A 14,273-nucleotide genomic window follows, 5' to 3' on the forward strand; every position below is an offset into this window, starting at 1 on the left:
TGTATGTACGTTTTATTTTATTTTTCATCTTATATTTTGGAAATGTACATCCAGTTTTTTATCCTTTAATTTTTTGGGGGGTCCCCCAAGAGAGTGGGGCCCTAAGCTATAGCTTGTTCAGCTTCTACGTATGCACATGCCCTTCCGAGGAACACCTCGTACAGCGCGGCTGCAGCGATCGCGACTTCGCCCTGCAGGCAGAATCCTACCCATCCCTGACTGCGGTGCTTGCTTGCTTTTTTTAACAGCCCGCCCCTCCGCCATCCCTGCTGCCGGTGGCAGCTCCATCCTTCCCAGTTGTGGCTCCGGCCAGCCTCTTCCTGTTTCCCTCGCCAAAGGATGCGACGTCGGCGCCGCGACCCGGGAGGCGTTGCGCTGCTCGGCCGGCACCTGGCGAGGGGGACCCAGGCATCGTGGTGGCGCCGCTCGCCGCCTTCCTCCTAGCCCGCTTCTCGCGGGGCTGCTTCCCTCCTCCTCCGCTTTGCCTCGACGTGGAGCGCCGCGGGAGCAGCTGCCAGGCAGAGCCCAGTCGCTCCTTTGCCCGGAGCGCTTTCGTGTGCCGTCCGAGCCAGCAGCCATGGCCGGCGCTGCAGCCGAGATCCTGGCCTGGGCCATCCGAGTGGGTTGATCTCCCGGGGGAGTTTGGGGGAAAGACAGCGATGGAGAGCGAGAGATTTATGGGCACGCAGCCAGGACTGAAGGGAGGGGCCAGGAAAGGACCCAAAAGAACGCGACCCCAAACTTGTGTTTCCAGCTGGTTTTGGACTACATTTCCCATCATCCCTGGACCAGTGGTCCTGCTAGCTAGGGATGATGGGAGTTGTGGTCCAAAACCAGCTGGAGAGCCCAGTTTGGGAAACCCTGTTCTAGAGCCAAAGGGGTCCCTTCTGATGTTGCTGAACTACAACTCCCATCATCCCTTGCCACTGGCTGTGCTGGCTGGGGCTAATGGGAACTGGAGTCCAACAGCGCCAGTGGTTCCCCATCCTCCTTGTGTAAGGGGGGCAGCCTGCTCTCAAACTGAGCTGACTGTTTCACTCTGGGTGCAGCAGTTCTTCCCTGTAATCTAGGGTTTCTCAAAGTTTTTGAACTTCTTCCCAGCTTTTAACCTTCCTGGTCATCATCAACCACAGATTAATTTTCACAAAAGACACCGTGGAGATTCCCTCTGCTGCTGCCGCCACCGCCACCCCCCAGTTGTGTGTGAGCAGAACCTGGGATTTGTATGTTATGTTATTGCTTATTTGCACTTAGAAGCCTTGCCAAATGGCCTCCAAGCCAGGTTGCAAAAATATCAGAATGAGAAAGAGACACGGTAATAAAATGAAGCCACACAAGAATACAATTGGATGGATCCTTCCCCCTGCCCCCCACTCCAAATTGCAGCCTTCTCTGTGTTGCTTTACTGACTGGGAGGGAAGCTATGACGTTCACCTGGCTCCCTTTTCTCTGAGCATGGGTGGAACCAGTGGCTAAATCCCACTAGGACTTGTGAATGTGGCCTCAGTGGATAATAATATAATAATAATAATAATAATTTATTATTTATACCCCGCCCATCTGGATGGGTTTCCCCAGCCCCTCTGGGTGGCTTCCAACAGAATATTAAAATACAATAGTCTATTAAACATTAAAAGCTTCCCTAAACAGGGCTGCCTTCAGATATCTTCTAAAAGTCTGGTAGTTGTTTTTCTCTTTGACATCTGGTGGAAGGGCGTTCCACAGGGCAGGTGCCACTACCGAGAAGGTCCTCTGCCTGGTTCCCTGTAACTTGGCTTCTTGCAGTGAGGGAACCGCCAGAAGGCCCTCGGTGCTGGACCTCAGTGTCTTTGCAGAACGATGGGGGTGGAGACGCTCCTTCAGGTATACTGGGCCGAGGCCTTTTAGGGCTTTAAAGGTCAGCACCAACACTTTGAATTGTGCTCGGAAACATACTGGGAGCCAATGTAGGTCTTCCAAGACCAGTGTTATGTGGTCTCAGCGGCCGCCCCCAGTCACCAGTCTAGCTGCTGCATTCTGGATTAGTTGTAGTTTCCGGGTCATCTTCAAAGGTAGCCCCACGTAGAGTGCATTGCCGTAGTCCAAGCAGGAGATAACTAGAGCATGCACCACTCTGGTGAGACAGTCTGCAGGCAGGTAGGGTCTCAGCCTGCGTACCAGATGGAGCTGGTAGACTGCTGCCTTCAGGTATACTGGACTGAGGCCATTTAGGGCTTTAAAGGTCAGCACCAGCACTTTGAATTGTGCTCGGAAACATACTGAGAGCCAATGTAGGTCTTTCAAGACTGGTTTTATGTGGTCTTGGCGGTTGTGAATGAGTTGCATGTGGGAGCCAGTGTGAGAGTGGAGCCAGAAGCTCCAGTGAGAAAATGCGCCAGCAACACGGATGCTTCTGATCTCTCCTTCAGGTTGAACTGCAGGAGCGCCTGGTCTCTCTAATGCAGCAGAGGGAAGTGGCGAAAGCGGATGAGAAGAAAATCAAGGAGTTGCTGGCACGTCTCCAGAGCCACCTGCCTTCCCTTTCCCCCACCCAGCCTCTTGTTGTTAGAACATTTATTTTTATTTATTTTATCTGTCCGATTTGTGTACCACTCTTCTTTTTGGGGGAAATGATTTATTTGATTTTACAAATTCATTCACATTCAAAATCACAAATAATAAAAATTACACAAGATTCCTCCGAATCTCAAGGCTTCCCTCCCCTTCCCTCCATGGGCTCTTCAGTTTACTTTTTCAACTGCATACAGTGGTACCTCGGGTTACATACACTTCAGGTTACATACTCCACTAACCCAGAAATAGTGCTTCAGGTTAAGAACTTTGCTTCAGGATGAGAACAGAAATCGTGCTACGGTGGCAGCAGGAGGCTCCATTAGCTAAAGTGGTGCTTCAGGTTAAGAACAGTTTCGGGTTAAGTACGGACCTCCAGAACGAATTAAGTACTTAACCCAAGGTACCACTGTACTATAAATCCTCGTAGTTTTCAGTCCTCCGTTGTATCCAAAGTCTATGCAACATTACAAGAGTTATTTAAGTGTTTACAGTGGTCTGTCAAATATAGTATAAATTTCTCCCATTCTTTGTTAAAGTTTTGATCCTCCTGGTTTCTGATTTTCCCAGTCATTTTTGCCATCTCTGCATAATCCAATAGTTTAGCCTGCCAGTCCACTCTGGTAGGGACCTTGTCGTCTTTCCAACCTTGAGCAAGCGGCATCCTTGCAGCTCAATTTGTATACCGCCCTTCATCCAGAGTTCTCAGGGTGGTTCTCATCATCATCCCCATCATCATAGATACAGTTATACCTCAGGTTACAGATGCTTCAGGTTGCATTTTTTCAGGTTATGGACCGCCAAAACCTGGAAGTACCGGAACAGGTTACTTTTGGGTTTCGGCGGTTGCGCATGTACAGAAGCGCTAAATCACGCTTTGCGCTTTCGCAGATGCGCTGAATTGCAACCCGCGTGTGCGCAGACACACCGCTGCGGGTTGCGAACATGCATCCTGCACGGATCACGTTCGCAACCCGAGCGTCCACTGTATATAAAATAAAAGGTGCCTTTTCTCCCCATTTTTAAACTTCCACTTGTAAGCTCCTTGTGGCAGAGACTTCTTTCGCAACCCTAACCCTTCAGGGCACTATACCCTTGAGAGCCCCCCCCCCTGCCAACTCCAGAAGTCGTTGCGCTACAGCTCTCCTTTGCTGCCCCCAAAGCTGGTTTTCACTGGAGAGGGTGGGACTTGTGGAATTTCCTCATTAGTTGGGCATGGGTTGGTTGGCCAATCAAAACATGCCCTGGGAGGAGTCTGGGCAAAGCTCGCAGATCCCACCACACTAGGCATGGGAAGAGGTCTGCTGCATCAGAGCTAAGGCCCATCTCGTCCCAGCATCGTGTTTTCACAGTGGCCTGAAGCAGGACCCAATTGCAACAGCTCTCCCTACTTGTGATTCCAGCTACTGGTACTCAGGGACATGCTACTTCCAATGCTGAAGATCATTGTAGCTATCATGGCTAGTGACCACTGGTAGGTTCATCCTCCAGGAATTTGCCTATCCCCCCTAAAACTCATTTAAGTTGATGGCCGTCATGGTAAAGGTAAAGGGACCCCTGACCATTAGATCCAGTCGTGACCAACTCTGGGGTTGCGGTGCTCATCTCGCTTTATTGGCTGAGGGAGCCAGCGTACAGCTTCCGGGTCATGTGGCCAGCATGACTAAGCTGCTTCTGGCGAACCAGAGCAGCACACGGAAACGCCGTTTACCTTCCCACAGGAGTGGTACCTATTTATCTACTTGCACTGGTGTGCTTTCGAACTGCTAGGTTGGCAGGAGCAGGGACCGAGCAACGGGAGCCTACCCTGTCACGGGGATTCGAACCACCGACCTTCTGATCGGCAAGCCCTAGGCTCTGTGGTTTAACCCACAGCGCCACCCGCATCCCAGCCATCACTATACCTGGTTGCAAATCCCGTAGTTTAATTGATGTGCTGTGTGGCAAAGTCCTTTTGCTTGTCCTGAATCTTCCAACATTCAGCTTTGTTGGCTTCCCCAGAGTTCTAAGTATGAGAGGAAGAGAGACACACACACGTCTTCCTATCCAAATTCTCTACGCTGTATTCTTCCTGGGAAGAGGGACGGACCGAGAACAGTAGCTCTGTGAGGGGAACAGGGGTCTCCCGACTACTCTATTAACAAAACAGGATTCTTTGTGGGAATCCAGGACAGCTTAAAGTGGTGTGTTCCTGCTTTAAATTGATAGTATGGATGGATGCAGAGGGGTCACAAGGCCCAAGAAGCCATAAGAACCCCACGACCTGCCACTGACACCCCCCTTTTTTTGTCTTCCCCACTAGGGCGGTTTCAGAAGCACAGGGAACAGGTGAGTCTCTTTCCCTTTGTGGCTTGGCTGGGATAGATCCTGCGACGAAAACTGGGACTGCAGGGTTGTCTGGGAGTGAGATTACGCCTCTTCTTCTCTCCCTCTTCTTCCTTCCCCCAGTATGGAAGATGGCGCGTCACCAAAAGTGGAACTCGACTTGGAGGAGCTCGAACAGAGAGTCAACTGTTTCTCTGAGAAAAAGGACACCCTGGAGGAAGTGATGTTGCAGTTCAAAGGTGGTCAAAGGTCCCGCTCCCTTCCCTGCCCTGCTTCCCTCAGTTTTTGAACGTGTAGCGAAATTCTTTTAGGTTCGGGTCGATTTCATTATTAGATATATGGGGGAATAGATCCATAAAAGGATGTCAAAAGTAAGTAACATGCAGTGCTGTAGGAACCAATTTTATCATGTTCTAGTTTGATGCCGGAACTTACAGGGCCAACCTTCTGGCCCAAAGATGGGTACTTCTCTATGGTTCCATAGCCTCCCTCCCAGTGCTGCCAGACTGGCGATGTGCTGTGGGAGGTGTCTGGCTTTTCAGGCTCAGGTGTCCGTGAGGGTCCAGGCTCTGGCCCTGGTGGTCTGGGAGATCTCCACCTTTGCAGGTCGACTTTAACAGGGGCATAGGACCTCCCACCTATTGGTCACCGGGTGGCAAAAGTTGGCTCGCAGGAGTGCAGGGAGATAAAGGTCTGACCCACTGAGCCAAAAATGTTCCTTACCCCTGCTGTAGTTGCCCCCTATGCCAGGCAGGGGGTCTGGCTAGATGAGCTCCAGGTTACCTTTCCACCTCAGGGTGCTATTACGAGGAAATTTTGCATTGTCTCCGTAACCCAGAAGGAGAGTGGTGCACTGCTGCTGAGTGATACCAGCTTCCTAAAGCAACCCAGTCAGTTCACTGGCGAGCTACACCCGTTCTCTGCACTCTCACAGCCTCAGTTTTCCCATCTGTAAACTGGGAATAAGGTGGCCTATTTCACAAGAGGCTTTTGAGAGGGTCAGACAGTTACATTCCCAAATATTTTGGGCCGGTTGGACCGTTGATACATCCTTGCTAATTCTCGGGAGTATAAAATATTCTCTTCCTTGCTTTGTTTCTTCCTACCCAGAGACCTTACGGATGGAGCTGGAGGGTGACACAGGTACGTCTCGGAGTGCCTGATGGAGAGAGAGACTAAAACAAGACTGGTCAAAAGGAGGAGCAATAGGCACACCTGGGCCTCCAGGAGGGGTCCCTCAGCAACATATTGTGGCTGCCCCAGAGCTTGACCATCACTGCCACCTGGTTTTTGCATCACAGGGCAGGTAGCAGGAAATGATGGTTTATTGAGCGCATGATGCAGCCACCGTGCCAAAGCCAAGTAGGTCAGTGCCTGGGATGGGAGGCTGCTAAGGAGTCCCATGTACACTGCCTTAAGTCCCATGATTAAAGTGGAGGGGAAAGTCATTACAGTCATACCTCGTGTTGCGTTAGGTTCATGTTGCGTCTTTTTGGCTTGCGAACGCAGCAAACTCAGAAGTGTATACTTCCGGGGTTCGCCGTGCGCGCGCGCACAGAAGCGTTCTGCGTGCTTTGTGCATGCACAGAAGTGTGCTGCTCGCTTCGTGCATGCGCAGAAGCGCTCTTTTGCGCTGCGTGCGTGCACAGAGGCGGCACTCTAGTTACGGACTTTTCGGGTGCGAACGGCACCCCGGAACAGATCGAGTCCGTAACTAGAGGTTCCACTGTACAGTGGTACCTCGGGTTAAGTACTTAATTTGTTCCAGAGGTCCGTTCTTAACCTGAAACTGTTCTTAACCTGAAGCACCACTTTAGCTAATGGGGCCTCCCGCTGCCGCTGCGCCGGAGCACGATTTCTGTTCTCATCCTGAAGCAAAGTTCTTAACCCGAGGTAATATTTCTGGGTTAGTGGAGTCTGTAACCTGAAGCGTATGTAACCTGAGGTACCACTGTATATAGATGTAGCAAACTAACTAACTAAAGATGGCACTTGCCTGATGTTTCCCATGTTGTGCTTTTCATCTTGACAGGCTTCAGAATAATATCCATGTTTCAGTCCAGAGCAACGCCTCCTCACGACGATCAGCCAGTGGAGATTCTCAGAGAAGGTTTATGTGCAGCCGAAGGAAATCAGGTATGTAGGTGCGGAGATACCCAGGACACAAAATGGCCATGTTTCTGGAAGGAAGCCAAAGAACTGATCATGCTACTGAATGCTGCTCTTCTCAGCTGTTACCGTACAGCACTTATTTCTTGCCACATTCTTCCTTTAGTGTAATGAGGGCTAGAACCTTGATTGTAGGAACGTTAAGAAGAGCCTGCCGGATCTGGCCAATGGCCCGTCTGGCCCGGCATCCATTATCTCTCATGGTGGTGGACCAGAAGCCTATGGGAAGCCCAAAAGAGGGTCCTAAGTGCAGCTGCAGCTGCCCCACTGGTAATTCTGTTTTCAGTTAAGCAATAAACACAAGCTGCTAGATTATCCATGTGCACAAACAGCATTGTGCATGGCTCATTTGGCACGGGTTCAAATTAAAGACTGCTAGCGCATGCTCAAGATCTAGAGCGGGGAAGCTGCTGGACTACAACTCCCACTGTCCTTGACCATTGACCAGACTAGCTGAGGCTGATGGGAACTGGAGTCCGTCAACATCTGAAGGGCAATGGGTCCCCCATCCTTGACCAATGGGCTCTGCATCTGATAGTAGATTTGAATCGGGGTCTCTTCCGTCATCATTCCAAAACTCCAGCCGCAGCACCATGTTGAAACTCACATAGTGCCCCAATGTATGAAAGGAATAACTTAGGAACTCCAATATACCCATTTGTGTACCAGTTACTAGATTCCAAATTGCACATCTGATGGATAAGAAAATCCTGTGTGCATAGCCCATGAAGCTTCTGCTTTTCCTTCTCAGACTGTATCTTTCAGAAACCCTTTTTTTCCAGGGTCTTCTGGTCTTGGATCAGGTACCTGAACACCATAGCATCAAACAGTGGACTTCCAAGGAACCCAGGAAGAGACCATTGAGCAGAGGCCTAGGGGAACACAAGGAAGCTGAATTGGACTTAGCTATATGTTTCTCTCACTCTGGAAATTACCTCTTGGGTTCCACCAACAGAAACTTTTGTAATGTTTGCCTTTTGTCCCAGTAGGGAACGGGATGAAAAGTGAGGACGAGATCAAGGTCTTTCAGCGGATGGACCAGACACAAAGGGAGCAGAATATGACTGCGCCAGGCGAATGCCACAAGGTTGTTCTGAAGAATCTCTTTTTTAAAAAAATTAGTTTTGTTAGCATATCATTTTCAACGATTATTAAACATACTTTTATATCTTATACAATTTTTTTGACTTCCATCAATCACATCTGAAAATTTTCTAATCTTTTTCACTTAATTTACATTTCTTACTTCCACTATTGCATTTAAATATAGCTAATATCACCAGTGTGGTTTAGTGGTTAAGAGCGGTAGACTCGTAATCTGGTGAACCGGGTTCGCATCTCCGCTCCTCCACATGCAGCTGCTGGGTGACCTTGGGCTAGTCACACTTCTCTGAAGTCTCTCAGCCCCACTCACCTCACAGAGTGTTTGTTGTGGGGGAGGAAGGGAAAGGAGAATGTGAGCTGCTTTGAGACTCCTTAGGGTAGTGATAAAGCGGGATATCAAATCCAAACTCCTCCTCCTCCTCCTCTTCTTCTTCTTCTCTTCTTTCTCTTCTTTGCAATATTTCATATATCCCTCCTTACAAAACTTCTTGTAGTCCTACTAGCGTAATTTGTTGATTACAGTTGCTCTTCAAATAATTTCTTCCAATCCTCTGTGAATCTCTGGTCCCGCAGGTTTTGAATCCTTCCTGTCATCTCGTTCTGACGAATCTCAAAAGGGAAGAGCCAATCGCAACCGAGTGCAGGTTTGGGAATAATGTGCCGGGATTCCAAGGCCATCCAAGCCGCCCGGAAACCGGAGGACCCCAAGCCTTGCTGGGGAAGAAGCCCCACGAATGCCCGGCCTGCGAGAAAAGCTTCCACCGGTTTTCCACCCTGGTTACCCACCAGCGCATCCACACCGGGGAGAGGCCTAACCAGCGCCGCCAGTGCGGCAAGAGCTTCAGCCAGAGCTCCAACCTTTTCCACCACCAGAAAATCCACACGGGCGAGAGGCTCCACAGCTGCCCCGAGTGCGGGAAGCGCTTCTGCTTCGCCTCGGACGTTGCCAAGCACCAGAAAGTCCACCGGGCGGGGAGGTCCCTGACATGCTCCGTGTGTGGGAGAGGTTTCAGGAGCTGCACAGCCCTCGCCCGGCACCAGCGCACTCACTCGAGCGCCAGGCCTTACGAATGCCCCGACTGCGGCAAAAGCTTCCGGTTTAATTGCTTCCTGCTGGCTCACCGGAAGACACACACCGGAGAGAAACCGCATAGATGTGCTTCGTGCGGGAAAAGCTTCGGCTCGCGCTCGGCCCTCTATGCTCACCGCCGGGGCCATACGGACGAGAAGCCCTTTAAGTGTCTGGATTGCGGGAAGGGCTTTGGCCAGAATTCGACCCTGAAGACGCACCAGAGAGTTCATACGAACGAGAAGCCCTACCGGTGCTCAGACTGTGGGAAAGGCTTCGGACAGCACTCCACCCTTCTGAAACACTGGATAATCCACACCGGGTATAAGCCTTACCCGTGTGGCGAATGCGGAAAGAGCTTCAATTGCAGCTCCGCCCTTTTGGCCCACAAAAGGATCCACACAGGGGAGAAGCCGTTTGCATGCGCTGATTGTGGGAAAAGCTTCACTCAAAACGGGCACCTGATTCGACACCGGACGGTCCATGCCAAAGATGCGGGAGCCCGCTAAACTAAGGCTGCACAGAGACCAGAAATGAATCCAGTTCTCGCTAAGGGCTGAAGATGCTTGATCTGGATGGCTGGTCCAGCAGCTGTAATAATAATAATAATAATAATAATAATAATAATAATAATAATAATAATAATAATAATAATTCTTTTATTATTTGTACCCCAGCCATCTGACTGTGTTGTCCCAGCCACACTAGGCAGCTTCCAACAAGTATACAGTGGTACCTCTGGTTAAGTACTTAATTCGTTCCGGAGGTCCGTTCTTAACCTGAAACTGTTCTTAACCTGAAGCACCACTTTAGCTAATGGGGCCTCCCGCTGCCGCCGCGCCACCAGAGCATGATTTCTGTTCTCATCCTGAAGCAAAGTTCTTAACCCGAGGTACTATTTCTGGGTTAGCGGAGTCTGTAACCTGAAGCGTATGTAACCTGAAGCGTATGTAACCTGAGGTACCACTGTAAAAGCATAATAAAACATCAAACATTGGCAACTTCCCTTCACAGGGCTGCCTTCAGAGGGTTCCACAGGGTGGGTGCCACTACCGAGAAGGCCCTCTGCCTGTACAAGCACTTAGGGTAGCCTGAATGGTTAGAGCGTGGCGCTGATAACACCAAGGTTGCAGGTTCAATTCCCGTTTGGGACAGCTGCATTGCAGAGGGTTGGAATAGAGGGCCCATTCCAGCTTGATGATTCTACAACTCCTGCTCTTGGAGGTACATGGGGACAGCTTAAGCTGAAAAACTATTTTTGTTTGGACTGCGTGGGGGTATTTAAAAAAATAATAATAATTGGGAGGAGTGGCTTGGTAGGTTTGCAAGCTGCTGGGAACTGGTGCCTCTGCAGAGTGGGCAATAGGAGGAGGGAAAAACCCCCCATATACACACTAATTGTGGATACTAGTGCCTGTGAGGCTGGTAAGGCAGAAGGCTGGAGCTGAACAGTAGGTGGCGCCAGAGCCAGTGTCCAGCAGAGTCAATGACTTGTGTCCCCATCCTCCTTCCTGCTGATTTCTCGAAGAGGGAAACAGGCTAGGAGGAGGGAGCTGACAGGCGGTTCCACCACCTGGGCTAGCTATCAGGAAGACAAGCAGAGCTGGAGAAATCAAGACTGTTGTTGGCAGAGCAGTCTGATCGCATCTGAGCCAGACTCTTGTCTGCTTCTCCCAATAACGTTTTGAAAAATAATAATGGTTAGTCCATACAGTGGTACCTCGGGTTAAGGACTTCATTCATTCTGGAGGTCTGTTCTTAACCTGAAACTGTTCTTAACCTGAGGTACCACTTTAGCTAATGGGGCCTCCCGCTGCCGCCACACAATTTCTGTTCTCATCCTGGGGCAAAGTTCGTAACCCGAGGTACTATTTCTGGGTTAGCGGAGTCTGTAACCTGAAGCGTATGTAACCCAAGGTACCACTGTACAGGGATGGAGGAATCTGGTTGTGTTTAGAATAATCTTCTGCGTAATATAAAAAATACAAAGTGGAAATCCAAAGGGAAAATATGAAGAACAGAGGATCTGACGAACGGATTATTAAAAACGTGTGAGGCAAACGGTGGAAGTCTTTTTAAAAAAAACACAACACTTTATTTAAGGTAGATAAGGACAAGATGAAATTATACCATTGAATATAAATATAGATGAGAAACGGCTATGTATAGTGAATACATATCTACTTTAAAAATTTTTCACCTATGATCTTTTTCTTTCACCTCTTTCTTTTTTCTGATACCTTATCTTTCATTTCACTCCTTTATTGTGAATAGCATTTTATAGAGATATAAAAGGTAAAGGTAAAGGTACCCCTGCCCGTACGGGCCAGTCTTGACAGACTCTAGGGTTGTGCGCCCATCTCACTCAAGAGGCCGGGGGCCAGCGCTGTCCGGAGACACTTCCGGGTCACGTGGCCAGCGTGACAAAGCTGCATCTGGCGAGCCAGCGCAGCACACGGAACACCGTTTACCTTCCCGCCAGTAAGCGGTCCCTATTTATCTACTTGCACCCGGGGGTGCTTTCGAACTGCTAGGTTGGCAGGCGCTGGGACCGAGCAACGGGAGCGCACCCCGCCGCGGGGATTCGAACCGCCAACCTTTCGATCGGCAAGCCCTAGACACTGAGGCTTTTACCCACAGCGCCACCCGCGTCCCTCTTTATAGAGATATAAATAACTGTAAATATGGAAAGAGACAAAGTATTCTCAAATTTTTTTCCTTGGTTATATGTATTTTATTTTTCTTTTGTATTTTCTTTTGTTGTAAATATGTATGTTTTCTAATTTGTACTTAATAAAAATTTGAAAAACAAAAACAAAAACCTGAAGCGTCTGTAACCTGAGGTACCACTGTATTTGGATTTGTGTTCCTTTTGCCCCGGGCCTCTTGCAGCAACCTCAAGGTGTCTCTGCACATGCATGCGTGGGCTTCTTCCCTCCCTCTTGTCTGTGATGCTCCCCAGAGAGAGGAGGCACAGAGAGGCAGGCGCACAAAGAATCTCAGCAGCTGCAAAAAAGCTCTGCCGGAAAGGTGGTATATACCGTAAATCTCTTAAGAGAACACATTTCAAAAGCCACCTCCTGGCTGCTTTCTGTTCACACTGAAAACTGGAGGCGCATTTACCTCTTGCGTGTATATTGGTCAGTAGAGCATGAGACTCTTAATCTCAAAGTTGTGGGTTCAAACCCCATGTAGGGCAAAAATGTTCCTGCATTTCAGGGGGTTGGACTAGATGACCCCCGGGGTCCCTTCCAGCTCTAGAATTCTATGATTCTAACACTCCTTTCATGTCTGGAGCATGACACGTTGCTGATTCGGCTTGCAGAGCTACAATTCCCAGAGTGGGAATACAAGAAAGAATGATCTTGTGATTTCTGGATTTTAATATTACAAAAATACTGGTTTATAGAAGATATAATAATAATAATAATAATAATAATAATAATAATAATAATAATAATAATAATAGAATGGTTGGATCTTAAGGGATGACTAGCATGTAGCTGCAGGACAGAGAGTCTGAATTCCTTTTATTTAACCTTCTTTATCTTTCTTTCTTTGTTTTTTTCTTTCTTTTCCTTTTCTCTCACTTTTTCTTCTGGTTTCTCCTTTCCTCGCCTTTCCTTTCCTTCCTTCTGACTTTGTTCTCATTTAGACTAAGTAGCTGTTTTATCTCTGTATATTATAAAAAAGATACTTTGTAATGGGTATGTATTTTTGGTATATCTTTGAATAAGTATCAATTTGTTTAATTTTTAAAGCAAGCTTGCATGCTTGGGAAAGGAATGTAGCTCAGAGAGCAAGCATTTGCTCTGCACTCAGAAGTTCCCAGATTCCATTTTGGACTCAACAATATTGAAGTTAGAAGGCAGCTTCTCCGAAGTTAATCCAAATAGTGGAAGCATCACAGTTTATTGTCTCTGCCAAGAGATTCCTGCATTGTTGGTGAATGCTGGGCATTTCTCCTTTGTTATGCACCAATTTGCGGTTTTGGGGCTCATTTCCATTTTGAGCCTGTTTTTTAGGCAAGCAGGAAGGATCCTCAGTAGACAAATCAATAGGGCAAAAGGCTCCTGAAGGGTAGGAAGTTTGAAACCCAAGAGAGAAAGAAACAACAATTGCTGTTCTGGGTCAGTTCTGTTCTAGCCAGATTGTGCCGACTAAATTATTTTAATAATAATAATATCCTAACCATGTAAAGGGTGTGATGGGATGCAAAGGAAAGCAGAGCTCCTGTGTTGTTGTTTAGTCGTTTAGTCGTGTCCGACTCTTTGTGACCCCATGGACCAGAGCACGCCAGGCACTCCTGTCTTCCACTGCCTCCCGCAGTTTGGTCAAACTCATGTTTGTAGCTTCGAGAACACTGTCCAACCATCTCGTCCTCTGTCGTCCCCTTCTCCTTGTGCCCTCCATCTTTCTCAGCATCAGGGTCTTTTCCAGGGAGTCTTCTCTTCTCATGAGGTGGCCAAAGTACTGGAGCCTCAGCTTCAGGATTTGTGCTTCCAGTGAGCACTCAGGGCTGATTTCCTTCAGAATGGATAGGTTTGATCTTCTTGCAGTCCATGGGACTCTCAAGAGTCTCCTCCAGCACCATAATTCAAAAGCATCCATTCTTCGGCGATCAGCCTTCTTTATGGTCCAGCTCTCACTTCCACACATCACTACTGGGAAAACCATAGCTTTAACTATACGGACCTTTGTTGGCAAGGTGATGTCTCTGCTTTTTAAGATGCTGTCTAGGTTTGCCATCGCCTTTCTCCCAAGGAGCAGGCGTCTTTTAATTTCGTGACTGCTGTCACCATCTGTAGTGATCATGGAGCCTAAGAAAGTAAAATCTCTCACTGCCTCCATTTCTTCCCCTTCTATTTGCCAGGAGGTGATGGGACCAGTGGCCATGATCTTCGTTTTTTTGATGTTGAGCTTCAGACCATATTTTGCGCTCTCCTCTTTCACCCTCATTAAAAGGTTCTTTAAGGAGATGTGATAGCCATCTTCAAATATCCCAGGGGCTGTCAGGTGGAACATGCTTGTTTTCTCCTGCCCCAGAGGGTAGAAC

General features: G+C 48.5%; 2 protein-coding genes across 2 annotated transcripts in view; both read left to right on the forward strand.

Annotated features, from left to right (window-relative positions):
* LOC114592123 (kyphoscoliosis peptidase-like) overlaps positions 1–14,273 on the forward strand; it is a 201,021-nt gene that overhangs the window by 54,186 nt on the left and 132,562 nt on the right. The gene's annotated exons all lie outside the window — the stretch shown is intronic.
* LOC114590928 (uncharacterized) lies at positions 131–11,203 on the forward strand. Its single transcript, XM_077923512.1, has 9 exons — positions 131–619; positions 2,409–2,825; positions 4,853–4,878; positions 4,999–5,114; positions 5,986–6,018; positions 6,908–7,011; positions 7,827–7,933; positions 8,029–8,131; positions 8,722–11,203. The coding sequence occupies exons 1-9, from the start codon at positions 131–133 to the stop codon at positions 9,724–9,726; spliced, it is 2,400 nt and encodes a 799-aa protein (XP_077779638.1). The 3' UTR covers positions 9,727–11,203.

This window comes from Podarcis muralis, chromosome 2 (genome assembly GCF_964188315.1).
Source record: "Podarcis muralis chromosome 2, rPodMur119.hap1.1, whole genome shotgun sequence".
Taxonomy (NCBI): domain Eukaryota; kingdom Metazoa; phylum Chordata; class Lepidosauria; order Squamata; family Lacertidae; genus Podarcis; species Podarcis muralis.

Bases quoted from the DNA above. Each gene is read 5' to 3' on its own strand.
- LOC114590928 (XM_077923512.1), top strand. From the start codon at position 131: ATGCACATGCCCTTCCGAGGAACACCTCGTACAGCGCGGCTGCAGCGA. The intron at 2,826-4,852 runs TCAGGATGAGAA...CTTCCCCACTAG, and splicing joins TTCAGGTTAAGAACTTTGCT to GGCGGTTTCAGAAGCACAGG. The intron at 5,115-5,985 runs GTGGTCAAAGGT...CTTCCTACCCAG, and splicing joins AGTGATGTTGCAGTTCAAAG to AGACCTTACGGATGGAGCTG.